The sequence below is a fragment of the Lottia gigantea genome (assembly GCF_000327385.1).
Source record: "Lottia gigantea unplaced genomic scaffold LOTGIsca_41, whole genome shotgun sequence".
Classification (NCBI taxonomy): domain Eukaryota; kingdom Metazoa; phylum Mollusca; class Gastropoda; family Lottiidae; genus Lottia; species Lottia gigantea.
In genome coordinates, this window is record NW_008709421.1 from 341,283 (window position 1) to 357,512 (window position 16,230).

The 16,230-nt window shown below is 31.3% G+C and overlaps 2 protein-coding genes across 2 annotated transcripts; both read left to right on the forward strand.

Annotated features, from left to right (window-relative positions):
* Positions 1-189: 189 nt before the first annotated feature.
* Positions 190-3,722, forward strand: LOTGIDRAFT_122655 (hypothetical protein; the record flags this gene model as incomplete). The annotated part of the gene is made up of 8 exons (XM_009060203.1): positions 190-319; positions 649-777; positions 1,041-1,165; positions 1,496-1,677; positions 2,112-2,282; positions 2,543-2,660; positions 3,040-3,168; positions 3,678-3,722. Coding segments are annotated over 8 exons (1,029 nt in total), but the record flags the coding sequence as incomplete, so codon positions are not given.
* Positions 3,723-7,068: 3,346 nt separating this feature from the next.
* On the forward strand, positions 7,069-15,803 carry LOTGIDRAFT_122705 (hypothetical protein; the record flags this gene model as incomplete). Its single annotated transcript, XM_009060204.1, has 17 exons — positions 7,069-7,158; positions 7,408-7,502; positions 7,768-7,872; positions 8,067-8,172; positions 8,420-8,491; positions 8,738-8,822; positions 10,071-10,266; positions 10,625-10,699; positions 11,177-11,307; positions 11,655-11,728; positions 12,173-12,300; positions 12,753-12,862; positions 13,729-13,915; positions 14,122-14,214; positions 14,770-14,905; positions 15,103-15,183; positions 15,636-15,803. 17 exons carry the CDS (start codon positions 7,069-7,071, stop codon positions 15,801-15,803), a joined length of 1,932 nt encoding a protein of 643 aa, XP_009058452.1.
* Positions 15,804-16,230: the final 427 nt, after the last annotated feature.

Sequence of the window (16,230 nt, forward strand, 5' to 3'; positions counted from 1 at the left end):
ATGATTGTTGTTATTTTGTCTGTAAATTGAACATTGTAGATAATTTTTTCATAAGAATTTTAGAATTACTTTGTGTTCATAGAAGTTACTTGATGTGTAACCAATAATAGAAACATAAAGATGGCGTCTCTTTGCCTCTTTGAGACACACTAAACTCTTTCTTTTCAATTGTATCAGGAAGATGGTCAAAGTGAAGATTTAACTGGAACAGTAGCTAAACATTACAATGAACTACAAGAAGCTGGCAGACAATCTAGAGCATTAAGTCGGATTTATCATATGCGAAATTTTAATAATTGGACCAAAAGTATATTGATTGGTAAGCTATTTTTCCACTGTATAAGGAATATTTAGCTCTAATGTAGAGTTGGTGTCTGATGAAAAACAGATTATATAATATTATATTTCTGTGAGATTTTTGTTCAAATTCCCTGTCTGATCCCTTTTGATAATTCCAGAAACACTGTACCGAATTGTGCATAACACATTTTAAGTCAAAAGCAAATAAAGTTTTCTTGGAATTAAGGAACCATAGAGCCTACATGTGGGACTGAAAATTGAATGATACAGCTGGAAGCTAGAAATGTTCCCAAAACTTTTCTATTCCTTTAAGGAATTCAACCTCAACTTCATATTTTATTTTGATAGGTGATACATTAGATAAAATACGAGGAACAGACAGAAATAAAAAGATAGTAGTATTAGATTTATGTTCAGGTAAAGGTGGAGATTTATTAAAATGGAAGAAAGGTGGAATTGATCAGTTGGTGTGTGCAGGTGTGTTATTATTTTTACTCTGACAAGCATTTCAAGACATGTTCTTTTGATTATAAATTTAAACAAAGCAAATTACTTGACAAAATTATAATATACCAATACTGATCAATAATGAAAAAGGTCACATTGCCCAAGAAGTGAAGATAAATCGTTCAAAAATATTTTATTTTATTTGATGTTGAAAGAATAAGAATATATGTTTGGAGTAGTTATTGTTTGCAAATTTTTGCACCTATGATGTCGATTTTTAACCTTTTTCACAGATATTGCGGCTACATCAGTAGAACAGTGTGAAACGAGATTTAAAGAGATGAGTGAAAGATCACGAAATGAAAGATATGGTCCCAGATTATATGAAGCTGAGTTTATAGCTGCAGATTGTACTAAGGTATGGTTTAACAGTTGTTACCATGGCAATAGTTATTTCATTTAGTGTGAAATATTGCTAATTAACAATTATTTGTTCTAAGAACCGAAATGAAAATATTCAAATAAACATCAAAATTGTGTCCTAAGATGCCTGTCTAATTTGGCACCCTGTAAATTGTAAAGGCTTTTGCAAATTAATTTTTTTAACATGTACAGGGTACAGATATTGTGACTGGCATAACTTTGTTGAGGTTGAATTCTGTAAGCTGGTAAAGGCAAAAAAAGGAAGACCTCAAGAAGAGACATGAAAAATAAGCCAAATTGAAAAAACATTATTTTTTAACTGTAGGAAGAGTTAACAGAGAGATACAAAGATCCGAACTTACAGTTTGATTTGACCAGTTGTCAGTTTTCATTCCATTATTCATTTGAAAGTGAACAACAAGCTGATATGATGTTACAGAATGCTTGTTCTAGATTAAAACCTGGTGGATATTTTATAGGTACTACTCCTAATTCAAATGAACTTGTGTAAGTAGATGTACTCTAATAAAAATACCTAAATAACACTATTGCAGTCGGACAAAGAAATTTTTGCAAATCTGTGGTGGATTCAATATTGTTGATTTTATTTTTAGGTAGGGAAATTAGCAATTGGGACTTTACAAGGCAAAATAAACTACAACAATATAAAGTTGACTGCTTTTGTTTATTTTTTTAATCTGGCCTGTGTCTACATGAATGTGAAGTCTTACTCACTGGGTGTTCAACATGGTCTGTCTAGCTTTGGACATGAGTTGTGATAAAGTGTCAATCATTTTGGAATTACAGAAATGGTTTTGGTCAGAAAAAGTCAATGTGTCTAAAACTTTTTCCAATATTATTTTCCATTGATGTTTTTGTTGGTTTATCATGATAATCATCCTGATAAGTTTTTAAATTAAATTACGTCTATTGTATATTAGGAAAAGATTACGAGCCAGTGATGATAACAGTTTCGGTAATGATGTATACAGAGTTACATTCCCTGATTCAGACAAGAGTTCCTTCCCTTTATTTGGTGCCAAATATGACTTTCATTTAGAAGGTGTGGTTGACTGTCCCGAATTTCTGGTTTATTTCCCATTATTAGAAAAGTAAGTCTTAGTTCCATACCTATCTTATACTGCAATCAAAATAAAGATGCCACAATCACTACGTAAAATGTAATAAAAGGCAATCCCGTCATGGTAAAATGCCACTGCCACTTTATAAATTGCCAATGCCACTTTGTATAATGCCACACCCACTATGTGAAATGCCACTGCCACTTTGTAAATCACCATGCCCACTTTGTAAAGTGCCACACCCACTTGACTTGATTTCTGAAAATCTTTATGCTCATTTGATATTTCAGAATGGCAGAAAAATATGATATGAAACTTGTTGAGAAAAAACCATTCGCTGATTTCTATTTAGAGAAAGCTCAGAGAGGAGATGCCAAAAGGTTACTAAATAAAATGAGTGCATTAGAGGTGAGATAGAATCATTTGTTACTTTAAACTTTTTTTAAAACCCAGTGAGAGAAATTGGCTGTAAAGTGACAGGCCTTACAGATTTTCCAAATGTTGAGCAAGAAGCTTAACTGATTTGGCGTTATAAAATTAACTGCTTGGATTTTTTAAGGTTAAAACTTTCAGATATGTTAAGGGACATCTTTCTCTAGATTTTGGTGTATACTTACCATAAATTTGATCGAAATTTTTTTTCGGTCTACATAAAGAGCAGAATGCCCCTTTAAAGGGAATATCAACTTAACAAAACAAGAATTGATGTCAATAGATGGAGTAATCATACTTTTTATTAATAATGACAATAATTTATAACATAGTCATAATAAATGCTTTATTGTAGACATACCCTACTAATGATGAATTGGTTGGAACAGATCCAGATGATTACACTCATGCCAAACAATTTATGTCTACATTAGAATCTCAACCTGATGATAGAGGTAACAGTAGCAGACGGTCAGGAAAAATAGTAAGTATTTTATAAATCTGCTTCTTTGCTTGAAGCCATCTACCTGCTTGTTCGTTCATCTCCATTGATAGAGACCTGGGGCCTTATTCTCCAAAACATAACTATCCAGATTTTAAGATATCTGATTGGATAAATTCAAAGTCGATTTTAGTGATTGACCAATCAAATGTCAGTAACACTATAATCATCTTAAGTAAAGTTTTCAAGAATAAGGCCTCAGGGTCCTGTCTTTTTTGAATAACTCTTGCTACTTTAATCATTTCAAGATGAGATCTAACACAAACTTCTACCAATGATTTTTGAATGAATAAGAGTTATTTTCTTCGGCAAGAAAAGTGGAATTAAAAAAAATATATCAGATTCAGATCTACCCTGCCTCAAAACACTATCTGAAAGAAGGTTACTGAACATTGTCTTTGTGAGAAGTAATGATCAAGTTATCTCGATTATGATAATTACTTCTTGCATATGTTGAAAACCATTCTGATATACTTCTCACTTCATTACAGGGAACATTGTCTAAAGCAGAATGGGAGGCAATAAGTAAGTACTGATCCCCTTAATTGTTTTTCAATGTTTTGATAAATTTAAATCAGATGAAAATGCTGATGGTTTTGGTTTATGTATGGTTTGGATCTATTGATCAAAATAAGCTGGATATTGGACTGCATTTACTTGGGTTATTGCCCTTGGTTGATGGAAGTATTGAAATGAAGGCTGTTCTTTTCTAAAATTTGCAGGAAACATTAATTGTTATAATGCTCAAGCCGAATAATGCACATATTAAAGGGGCATTTCGGTCGAAATTTTTTTGCTCAAATTTATGATAACTATACACCATAATATAGAGAAATGTAAATATGCCCCTAAACATATCTGAAAGTTTTAACTAGAAAAAAAACAGCCATTTTTTTTTAATGTCAAAACATTATGTAAGGTTTTTATGTTCGCTATGCTTTTTGATCGGTGTAAGAAAACTATGCGAACTGTCCCTTTAAGAGGTTTGCCAAACATGAACATAAATTGTTTAGGGGTAGAATATAGTTACTGAGACTGTACAATCTGTTTCCCACACTGTGAACATTATTGGCTTTTCTATGTATGAATAAGACTTGTTCAGCAGTTCCAAAGGTATCTTCTCTGTTTATGTTGTTCTTTGTTATAAGCAAAGATATTTTTGCCCATCTGGCTTGTATTCAAAACAAAACAAGATATGTCCATTTCGGGTAGAATAAGTAAATAATAAACAAGATTTATATTGTAAACATTAAGAGTTATCATACCTCAAAATTTTATTTTGAATTATCTGAAATTGCATAAAGTATTTATGCTCTACTATACCACTACTATGTTTGTATTTTTTTCAGCTGTATATTTAGTGTTTGTGTTTCAAAAAATGGGAGGTGATGAAAAGGAAGTCCAGACTCCAAAAAGACGGAAACATGATGATGATGTTGAGGAAACAGAACCCATTGAAAAGTGTGCTAAGACCGTGGAATAAACTTTCTGAAATAATTCTGTGGGACTTAATTTTGTCTTCCTTGAACTGAATTAACAAAACCTCTTCTGATGAAGTTGATGATATATTTCATGTTTAAGCTTTTAATCAGAACAGCTAGCCTGAAAAAGGGGTTCATTAAATGGACTTTGATGTATCGGGACAGGAAGAAAGCTCAGAGAAAAGGTCTCCAACATGGCTGAATTAACTGTAGCTACGCATACATTTTTGTAGACTACTTATTAACCGGTGATAATATTTACATCTTTATAACAACTGTAAAACAGATTGTATCATCATCAAATCATTACGGAATATTTTAAAGGGACAGTGGTGCCATTTTGAGGGGTTGATTTTAGTCTTGATTATATGTAAATAGTCTTCAAAAGTACTAGAAATGTACTAAAATCACATAATTCCTTAAAAAAATACTTCAAACTAGGAATTTTACTCACTATTTTTATATATCTTTATATCACAGAGAATCTTAAATTGACAAGACGTCATTATAACATCCAAACACAGATAATTCTGGACACACATGGATTTGAAGACTCAAATTTCGGCGGTGAGATGTGAACACTATTACTGATAAGCTCAGCTAAAAAATTTCAGTTTCTGAGACTAGTATGATTGGTAAAAAAATGGCCTACCTGTCCCTTTAAAAACATTATTGTCATTTGCGAGCTAATTTAATTCGGTAGTGTCCAGTATATTTTGAATTATTTATATCATAGTTGTAATGTAGAGTTCAAAATATAACACAATAAAAATGTTGTACATTACATTATCAGGATTTTGATTTCATGTACTTGCTAGGCAAAGAGTATAATAAAGAATGACTTTGCATTAATGAAATGCCAACATGGGAAAAGAAATAAATGGAGTTGTCCCTTTAAAGGGGCATTCCACTTTTTTGTGAAATACTTGCATTATCAAAAATATCTTATTTACATGTAAAGTATGTTATTTATATCTATGTATCTCCTTCACCAAACTGAATTTTTTTCTTAAAAGGGTTAATTAAACACAGAGAGTATTTTAGTGTATAGTTTTTACAAATTTGAGCAATAAAAAATTTCTACACACAAAAAAAGCGGAATGTCCCTTTAACTGTTTTTGAGAAAGATTACAGACATGTATTTGAAAGCCAGAATAAGTATCTTCCATTTCAAGACCATCATCATTCATTATACAAATCTCATAAGGAATTATTATCTTATGTTTAAAAATTTCTTGTAAAATGATATTGTAATAAAAATGTCAGTAATTAAAGATAATGAAAGAATCTTTTCTCTTTTTCAATACGCCCACATCTAAATCAAGTAAAATGTGATTGTATTTCAACTGTGTGTTGCTATTTCTACCTTTTATTTTATAATCTGCAGTTTTTCATCAATTTGGATAAAAACTTAGTTTATGGAACATTTACTCACATAATGATGATCAAGGCCAGTTGGCAGTGCCAGCCTCCCGAGGCTGGAGGTACAAATAGAGGACAGACAGGCTCAATAGGGGGACTACTTTTGCGGCCGATTTCAGAATGCTGCAACTTTGTGGAGGTTTCATAGTCGCAAGCCTCTCATTCAGCATCTGAATTGAATTGGTGCATTCTGCTATATTTAGGGGCCATAATTGATTGAAATCTCAACTTTCAATATAAATGGGAACAAAAGTTGTTAAATGAGTGGAAAATTTATGTGTTCCAGAGCCCAAATTATTGAAACGAATTATTGTTGTCTGAAGCCAACAACTCTTATGCGGATGTGACGTCAACAACATGGCAGCGCCCATTTGACACGAGAATGGAAATGCATTAGGTGTTCAATGTGCAAAAAAATTATCTACAATAACATTGTCTTTGAGAAACAACCTTAGTAAAATGGGAAGATCACGTCATCGCAACAGAAACAAAAAGGGTCCAGGAAAAAATGTTAACCGAGACCAAAATAAAGAGGTAAGATTTGTAAAGAGATTGTGATGTTTTCCTTTGGAAGATAGCTTCTTTGACCACGTACACAGTCCTTTTTTTCACATTCTTTTCACTTTTTTTTCAAATGGTTGACACTTTCATGGACTCATCTATAAAAAGAGTCTTACAACTATATAATGTATAACCCAACTTTATAAACAATCGTTCTTCCCTAATACAATTATCTAGTGGAACCATCTGGAAGACCAACATTGTTGGCAACAAAGGAGAGCTTTTTCATCAGAGTGTTAAGCACTCTCTCCCCGTCACATATATGCTGTAACAGGCCCTGCGACATATACATTCAGATTCAGATTCAGATAGAGAGTTCTTATGCAGCATTTTTGGGTTAAGAAGAACAGTTATAAGAATGTTTTGAGGTCCATTGCACTATGTCTTCAAAGTGAGAGTGTGCTTAAAATAATTGTTAATGTGGTTGATTTTTCAGGGAAAGACACAATATCCAAAACATTATAAAGATCTGGTTAAAGAGAATCAATTATTTAACAAATATTACCAGGTTTGTAGGTCTATTCTTTAGTATGACTCACAAATTCAGGTCGAAAAGCAAGTTTGGTCTTGGCATAACAAATACATGTGTTTACTTCTGATGAAAGACTAAATGTTAGACAGGACCAAGTTATTTATGATAAAATTACGTCAGAAGAAACTTATTGTCTCATTGCACACTGCATGGTATTGACCTTGTTTTCATAATAAGTAGGATTTAAAGCTCATTTCAGACAAAGCTCTTGTTGATTCATTCCAGGGTTTAGGATTAATACCAGAAGGAGAATGGGATGAATTTCTTAAAATGTTAAATACACCCCTCCCAGTTACATTTCGTATCAATGGTAATAGAAGGTAGGTAGTTATTTTCATGGTTACTTTGTGAATGTTTCATATAAGCTTATTGGGTTTTTTGAGAAGGAGGATATCAGTAATAATCGTTATTTTGTAATTATATTCTATTAGGCTAATCATTAAGGGACTTCACAGAGTTCTTAAAATTGTATATGCAGCTGAAACCAAAATTGAACCTTTTAAATGAGTTGAAAATAGAACTTTTGTGAAATTATATCATCACAAAACAGTTGGAAGGCTTTCTTATCATTTATATCTACTTCAGTCAAGCCAAAGAAATGTTAGAAGTTATACAAGGTCATTATTTAAAGAATTTGGAACAAGTTGAAGTGGATGGTGAAGTCATTAAACCACCACAACAAATTGAATGGTAAGTGACATCAATTTGAGCATGGCTTAAATTTCTCAACTTTTTTCTTTTTAAGGGGTCTGTAGCGCAGTAGGTAAGAGTGTTGACTTCTTTACATAACCCCATTTGCTTGGTTATATTAAACAAATGGTGGTTCTAATCTCTAAAGGTCATAATATATTGGCCGCATTAATGGTATCCATTGTAAATTCCAGGTATCCTGATAATGTAGCCTGGTATATGGAAGTATCAAGACAGTCTATGAGAAAGTCTGAGATGTATTCCAAATTTCATAAATTCCTTGTTTCTGAAACAGAAAGCGTAAGTTTGAATTATTGTCATTGTCAAATTTCTCACTCTATCACTTCTGATTAGACTGATGAATACCCTGAAGTGTACAATTAAGGAAAGTTTGCCCAAGACAGATGCATAGGTCTACTGTTAGCATTTTGTGCACGATAGAATCCTGTCTCTCATACTGACTAGAGCTCTTCTCAAGCCATCAACACATATTTCCATTACACCATTTTCATCAAGTCAGCTAGTAGTGTTAATTCTCATATTTCAGGGAAATATAAGCAGACAAGAAGCTGTTAGTATGATACCACCATTATTATTAGATGTTCAACCACATCATAAGGTAAATCAATATCTTTCACAGAATCATCTAATTTTGATCATTGCTTGCAGTTTTGATCAATGCTGAAATACTCTGTGTTCAACTCTTTTGCTGGTTTTAAACTGATAGTAATAGTATCCTGCAGGACTTCCAGTAGACACTACAAGTGGTACCAGCAAGTTATTCAGACGTCTTTTGAAGGGTACATAACAAGGGAAAAATGCTTGGAATAAGAGTACTTTTAAAACCTTTTTCTTCTGTTTTAAGGTGTTAGATATGTGTGCTGCACCAGGATCTAAAACAGCTCAGTTGATAGAATTATTACATTCTGATGAAAATCAGGAAGTTCCAGGTAATATACCTATATATTTCTTCTATTGAATCTCATGATGGTTTATTATTCATTTCCTTGAATAATCAAGGACAGCCTATCTTTATACTATATTTATGTCCCCTGGATTTTTATAATTGGTCTTCCTATTTTGATGGATACAGATCAGGAAAGTTGACCAACAAATTGCCAATATAAGTTCAAATATTGGATAGATGTGTCAATGTGCGTATTATGTAATAAAACTAATTTTCTAAACAAAATTTGCCTTACATTTGAGATCTGATAGATTTTTTGGGGTGAAACATTCAGCTAGATAACACTATTACTTGTCATTAACAAATGAAATATCCCATATCACATTAAGACGACCATAATTGTTTATATATTTATATTTAGATGGGTTTATAATTGCTAATGATACTGATAATAAAAGATGTTATATATTTATATTTAGATGGGTTTAAAATTGCAAATGATGCTGATAATAAAAGATGTTATATATTTATATTTAGATGGGTTTAAAATTGCTAATGATACTGATAATAAAAGATGTTATATATTTATATTTAGATGGGTTTAAAATTGCTAATGATGCTGATAATAAAAGATGTTATATATTTATATTTAGATGGGTTTATAATTGCTAATGATGCTGATAATAAAAGATGTTATATATTTATATTTAGATGGGTTTATAATAGCTAATGATACTGATAATAAAAGATGTTATATATTTATATTTAGATGGGTTTATAATAGCTAATGATACTGATAATAACAGATGCTATATATTTATATTTAGATGGGTTTATAATTGCTAATGATACTGATAATAAAAGATGTTATATATTTATATTTAGATGGGTTTAAAATTGCTAATGATGCTGATAATAAAAGATGCTATATATTTATATTTAGATGGGTTTATAATAGCTAATGATGCTGATAATGAAAGATGTTATATATTTATATTTAGATGGGTTTATAATTGCTAATGATACTGATAATAAAAGATGTTATATATTTATATTTAGATGGGTTTATAATAGCTAATGATGCTGATAATAAAAGATGTTATATATTTATATTTAGATGGGTTTATAATAGCTAATGATGCTGATAATAAAAGATGTTATATATTTATATTTAGATGGGTTTATAATTGCTAATGATGCTGATAATGAAAGATGCTATATATTTACATTTAGATGGGTTTATAATAGCTAATGATGCTGATAATAAAAGATGTTATATATTTATATTTAGATGGGTTTATAATTGCTAATGATGCTGATAATAAAAGATGCTATATGATGGTACATCAGATAAAAAGACTACAGACACCATGCTGTATGATAATAAATCATGATGCTTCTATATTACCTAAACTAAGATCTAATACAGATGAACAACATTTACAGTTTTATCAGTTTGATAGAATACTAGCTGATGTACCTTGCAGGTGGGTAGTTTTTAAAGGAACACAATTCCATAACTTGGCCAATATGAGTATATTTCTATCAGTTTACCTACCCAGTGTAGTTACTCTACAACAGAATCCCTGTATAATCCTATAAATCCATAAAACTAATTTAAGTAATTATCCATAAAACTACAAGAAAATTCTACCTCCTTATTTTTTTCCACATTATGTTTTTACTTTAGTACTAGGCCACAAAAATTATATTGCTCTACAATTGATGTATTGAGCATTATTTCAGCAGTGAAAATATTTTTTATTATATCATAGTACAGTATAAACTGTGTTATTTTATTTTTGTGTATTCTTTGGTTATGTTGTTAAATCATGTTATTTATAGTGGAGATGGAACATTAAGAAAAAACCCTGATTTATGGAAGAGATGGAATCCAACACATGCTTGTAGTCTTCATGGGTATGTGTTTATTGTTATTATCCTATATTATTGTGAGGATTGTTGTGAAACCATTTATATTCGTGGACACAAAATTTCATAGGTATGTCCTCTGATGACATAAACTTACCTGTAAATTCATATACATATCTCTTGTATTTCAAAAGTTTTTTCTTTAAATTATGTATTTGTGTCATTATTATCAAAACCATTGTGTATTAATAGCCCTTAAATAACTTAGCCCTTAAATAACTTAGCATCACTTTCATGGGTAAATCTACGAAAATTGATCCATCAGCAATATTGTCCCATTATATTGGCTCGTGAACTCAGATCTAATATTAATAAACTTTAGTATCCACATAAGATATATTGAAGAGATCTGGAAATAGAATAACTTCACTTTTATTTTCCATTATACTGTCCTGGTAAAGGTTTTCTCATTTGTCAACAGCCCTATAAGGTGCTGAAATATAATCTCTTCTATGTAATTTGTAGTTTACAGAAGAAGATTTTAAAACGTGGTGTTGAATTACTAGCTGTTGGTGGTAGATTAGTCTACTCTACCTGTTCATTTCACCCTGTAGAAGATGAAGCTATAGTAGCTAATATGTTACGGAAAGCAGAAGGTATGAGCAATCCTCTTTGTGTTCTTATTGTTTTTTTATGTGAATATACGGTCTGGATAAACAAAAAAAGGCTTTTTGACCTTTCTTGATCGGTCTCTCATTGAATTTTGATAATAATTCTCTTTCTTTTTTAGCTAAATATGAATTAATCAAATTAAATTAATTAATCAAAACTGGTATTTTCCCAAGTCAGTAGAACACCTCTACTTTCTATTAGCATTTTCATTTTCATAAATGAAAATAAGGGAACCCATCTTTAAAGTATTGATTTAAGTAATTTTTATTTAAGATAAGTATTGGTAAAAAATTTGTTTTGTTTCTATATTATTGACAATCATGGATTTCAGGTTGTTTAGAATTAATAGATGTTAGAAGTCAGCTACCAAAATTAAAATCTATTCCTGGTATTACAACATGGAAGGTATGATTATATATTAGGATTATTGAAGAAAGGGTGTTTGCAACACTTTATCTGACGTTTATGAATATTCATATTCCAATTTACATAAATATAGTTACTCAAATTTGAGAAGCAGTCCCAGTAGAACTGTATTTGATTCAGTGTGACCAAAAGATTAAAGAAAGAAAGAAACAACTTAGGTTCACAATTAAGGATCCTTTCTACTAGCTGGTCCTTGGCCAAACCTCTTGGCATTGATCTTTCCCAGATTATCTGTACCCATTTACAGCTGGGTCGACTGGAATTATTAGTGAAGATTCAAGGTCATCGGTCTATCACACACCGATCAAGAATTGAACTCACAACTGCCATTTGCTTGACGTACCAAGCAAATGACGTAATGTTAAGAACCAATGCTCGAACCTCACAACTTCTAAATACATTGTTTAAGTCTGTTCTCAATAGGTCATGAGTAAAGAAGGTACATGGTATGATAAATTTGATGATTTACCTCAACTATTGACCAATCAAATCAGACATTCTATGTTTCCTCCAACACCAGAAGAAGCAGAGGTCATGCAGTTGGAGAAATGGTAAGTACCCAATATAAGTTACTTATTTATTTTTTATTCCAACTCATTTATTATTAACCCGATTATCATAATGTCAAGATATTACAAACTTTGTATTTATACCTTGACTGCAATGGATCACAGAAGGTAGCTATTTGATTGGATTCTCTGCCAGCTAATACAGCCAATCAGAGCCCTTTGACAGAGAGACTGTAGACAACATGACTCTTTTTTTTTGTAGAGGCGTCTGACTGTAATTGCTAGCGTACAATCCAATCAAATCGCTTCATATACAAACTTCCATCATACAAGAAAGGTGACTATTCCAGTCAAGGTTCATGTAGGAAGTTCATAATAGCTTAACATTGTGAGATGTATTAACCCATGAGGCCTTTTTTGAAAAAGGTTATAGCTCTTTTAACTTTAAACTGATTGTTATGAACCTCAGAGAAAGTATCTCATTTGTATTTCAGTGTTCGTATTTTACCACATCACCAAAATACTGGAGGGTTCTTTATAGCTGTATTTCAAAAGACTAAAACTTTACCTTGGATGAAAAATTATTCAGATTCATCTTCTACAGGTATGAATAATGGCGCTTGTTTGGAAAGTTATGAACAGGTTTTTCTGTTCTATTATGTCCCAATTGAACTGTATGAAAGTAGATATGTCACATTCAAAATATTCTCATTTTTTTTTCTCCGCCATTTTGAATTCTGTCTGCACGTAATTGAAACGCATTCTGAACTATGTTCCATCATGATTCATCGAACATTCTGTTAATTCTATAAATCCCAAACGTCCAGAATTCACCTATGATAGGTTTATAGCGCTGGGTGATATACCAGTATGATGATGAATACAGGTATAGGAATTTATACGATTAGTTATATCTTTTAAGAATACTGAAATATCATCATATTGTGATATATGGTAGTTATTATGATATATTGTTAACTTTTTTTCTAAATAAGATCATCTACACAATTTTAAAATATATTTGAAACAGATGTTTTTTTCATGATGTTAAACACTGGGATGTTTTTAGAGATATTTATTGTTTTATGTTACATTTAAAATTTCTAGCTAATAATTTTGTTTCAAAAACCAGTAAAAAGCATACTTAAAAAATATCGTGATATATACCCATATCGTGATATATCAATATCGTGATATCAACTTGAAACAATATTGCCCTATAGTTGAGAATGGTATCATATTTGGCGGCGTGGTCATCCACATTTTAATCCGATAGCTTCTTTTGCCTTTAACCTTTTCATGTCAGTCTGATGTTCTATTACGCAGGTGACTTGGTCAAAAATAAAGATTCAGAAGTCAAAATTGAGACAACTGTTGTACAAACTGAAACCAAAGTTGTAGAAACTGCTGGTAACACAACAGTTGTTAAAACAGAAGATGAAACTGTAGTGACAACAGAAAAAGTTGAAGGTGAAAATGTGGTCAAAACCAAAATTATTGAACATGAAACTATTGTACAAACTGAAACAGTTGAAGGTGGAACCATTACAAAAACTGAAACTGTCGAAGATGAAACCACTGTGAAAACTGAATCAGATTCAGTTGAAAAAAACAATGATGAAGATGACAAAAAGAGAAAACCAGATGGGTCTGAAAGGTATGTTAAGTCTCTAACTACTTGGCAAAATTGAAGTATTTAACACTGAAACATTTCTTTTCTAGTTCATTGGAATAGCTCAGTTGTTTCCAATTTGGATTGCCCTCTGCCAAGTAGAGCTGACAAGCTATATCTAAACATACATCAAGTTAAAATAATAACCAGATCAAACCTTTAGGATTATTTTATTATGTATCTTTTTTAAGTAACAGACCTCAAAAGAAACCAAGATTACAAGGGTATAAAGAAGATCCCTTCTTGTTTACCAAAAATGATGATCCTTTTTGGACCTCAATCAAGTAAGTCAAGTAAGATATATTACTAATGAGATAGAGTAATTGTAACAGAAAGTATTTATTGTAACAGAAATAGTTATAAGATAGTTATTGTGACAGAAAATAGTTATTGTAACAGAAAAAAGTTATAAGATAGTTATTGTAACAGAAAATAGTTATAAGATAGTTATTGTAACAGAAAATAGTTATAAGATAGTTATTGTAACAGAAAATAGTTATAAGATAGTTATTGTAACAGAAAATAGTTATTGTAACAGAAAATAGTTATAAGATAGTTATTGTAACAGAAAATAGTTATTGTAACAGAAAATAGTTGTAGTAACAGAAAATAGTTATAAGATAGTTATTGAAACAGAAAATAGTTACAAGATAGTTATTGTAACAGAAAGTAGTTATTATAACAGAAATAGATTCTGATTTGAAGTCTTATTTTGGAAAGGTATGCTATTCACTCAAGCATCGGTCAACTACTTGTAGCTGCCTGCATTTTATTGTATATTTTAGTGGTATATATTTGTCAAATGTTGCCTAGCATTAACAGGAACAATGATATTTCAGATCATTCTATAAATTACCAGAATCATTCGCATGTGATCAAGGTATGTACAGATCAGCTGAGGGGTGTAAAAGATCTCTGTATTTTGTATCTGCTGGTATTAAGAATATTGTAGAGTGTAACAGAGATAGATTAAAGGTACGTTTGGCTAGAAACCCCTCTCGAATTTCTGATTTTTTAGTTACATCTATGGGATTTTTATCTGATTTTTTCTTCGATTTGGAAGCAATTTTAACTACTTTGTCCATTTGGAAAATGAAAATGGAAAATCTGGTAAATTGTACATGTTCTTTACCTAATCTGTCTAATTTTCATTTGTTTTATGTGAATTTCAGTTTATAAATATGGGTGTAAAACTATTCAGCAGAGCACCATCACCTCTAGTTCCACAATGTGATTTTAGAGTTGCTCAGGAGGTAAGTTGATTCCTGTCCATAGAGCTATAGAGCTCCAAAATTGAACTGAAAATCTTAAATTGTCTGTAGGCCTCAAATGATGACTGTAAATTACAGTTCTGTAAATTTTTCATTTTTGTACAGTAAATGTGAGATTTCATTTGACCAATTTGTTCTCAGTGGAGAACTGATACCTTTACTTGCCTGGAATCAACTGTCCGTCCAATGTAATATTTGCTTGAAAGTAGAACATAACCAACTGGCAGCAATTTCAGTTTTTAAGTCTTTGGTGGTTTCTATGAGCTTGCTTTGATCTAATGGTTGTTCAGGATCCCCCCACCCCAATGCTTCCAGATCAGTCACTAGTATCACTTCAGCCCTAATAGAGAAACCCTTTCCAAAAAATTCTAGGTCTAGAATGTTGTACTTTAGTTATCATTAATTTTAAATCATGTATTTGATCTATATTTCAGTGCCTGTCATGTCTACATAATAATTTCACTGGTAGACATGTAGATATTAATAAAGACGATGCTTTTATTATACTCACACAAGAAAACCCTTTAATAGAAACATTAACACCTGATACTAAAAAATACCTTAATGAATTAAGTAAGAATTCTTCATTATTTACTGCTTAAAATTGGCGTATTTTGAGTTTTTTGCCAGTATAACAGGGTCCTGGAAAACATGCTTAACTAAGACTCAATCTAAAAAATAAAGATATCTGTAATCTGATTGGTTAATAAACCTTGGTTCCAAATAGACTGCTGATTCTCAACGTGTGCAAAATGGGGGATACCATCAAAGGTGGCAAAAAAATCTGAAGTCATAGCTACGAGCACAGATGAGAAGATTACTAAATGTAGCTAACCTATGACCATTTGTTAAAAAGATAAATCAATTATGGTTACTAATTTGTGTTAAGAGTAACTATCTTTAGCCACATTACCAAAACTTGTAAATGGTGAAGTTGTGATACCTTGAGTCTGTTGCACTTGAAACCAAACTTCACCATAGATCATGAGAACCTAATTTCAGTTGGTTGATTAACTGATCAGAAATATT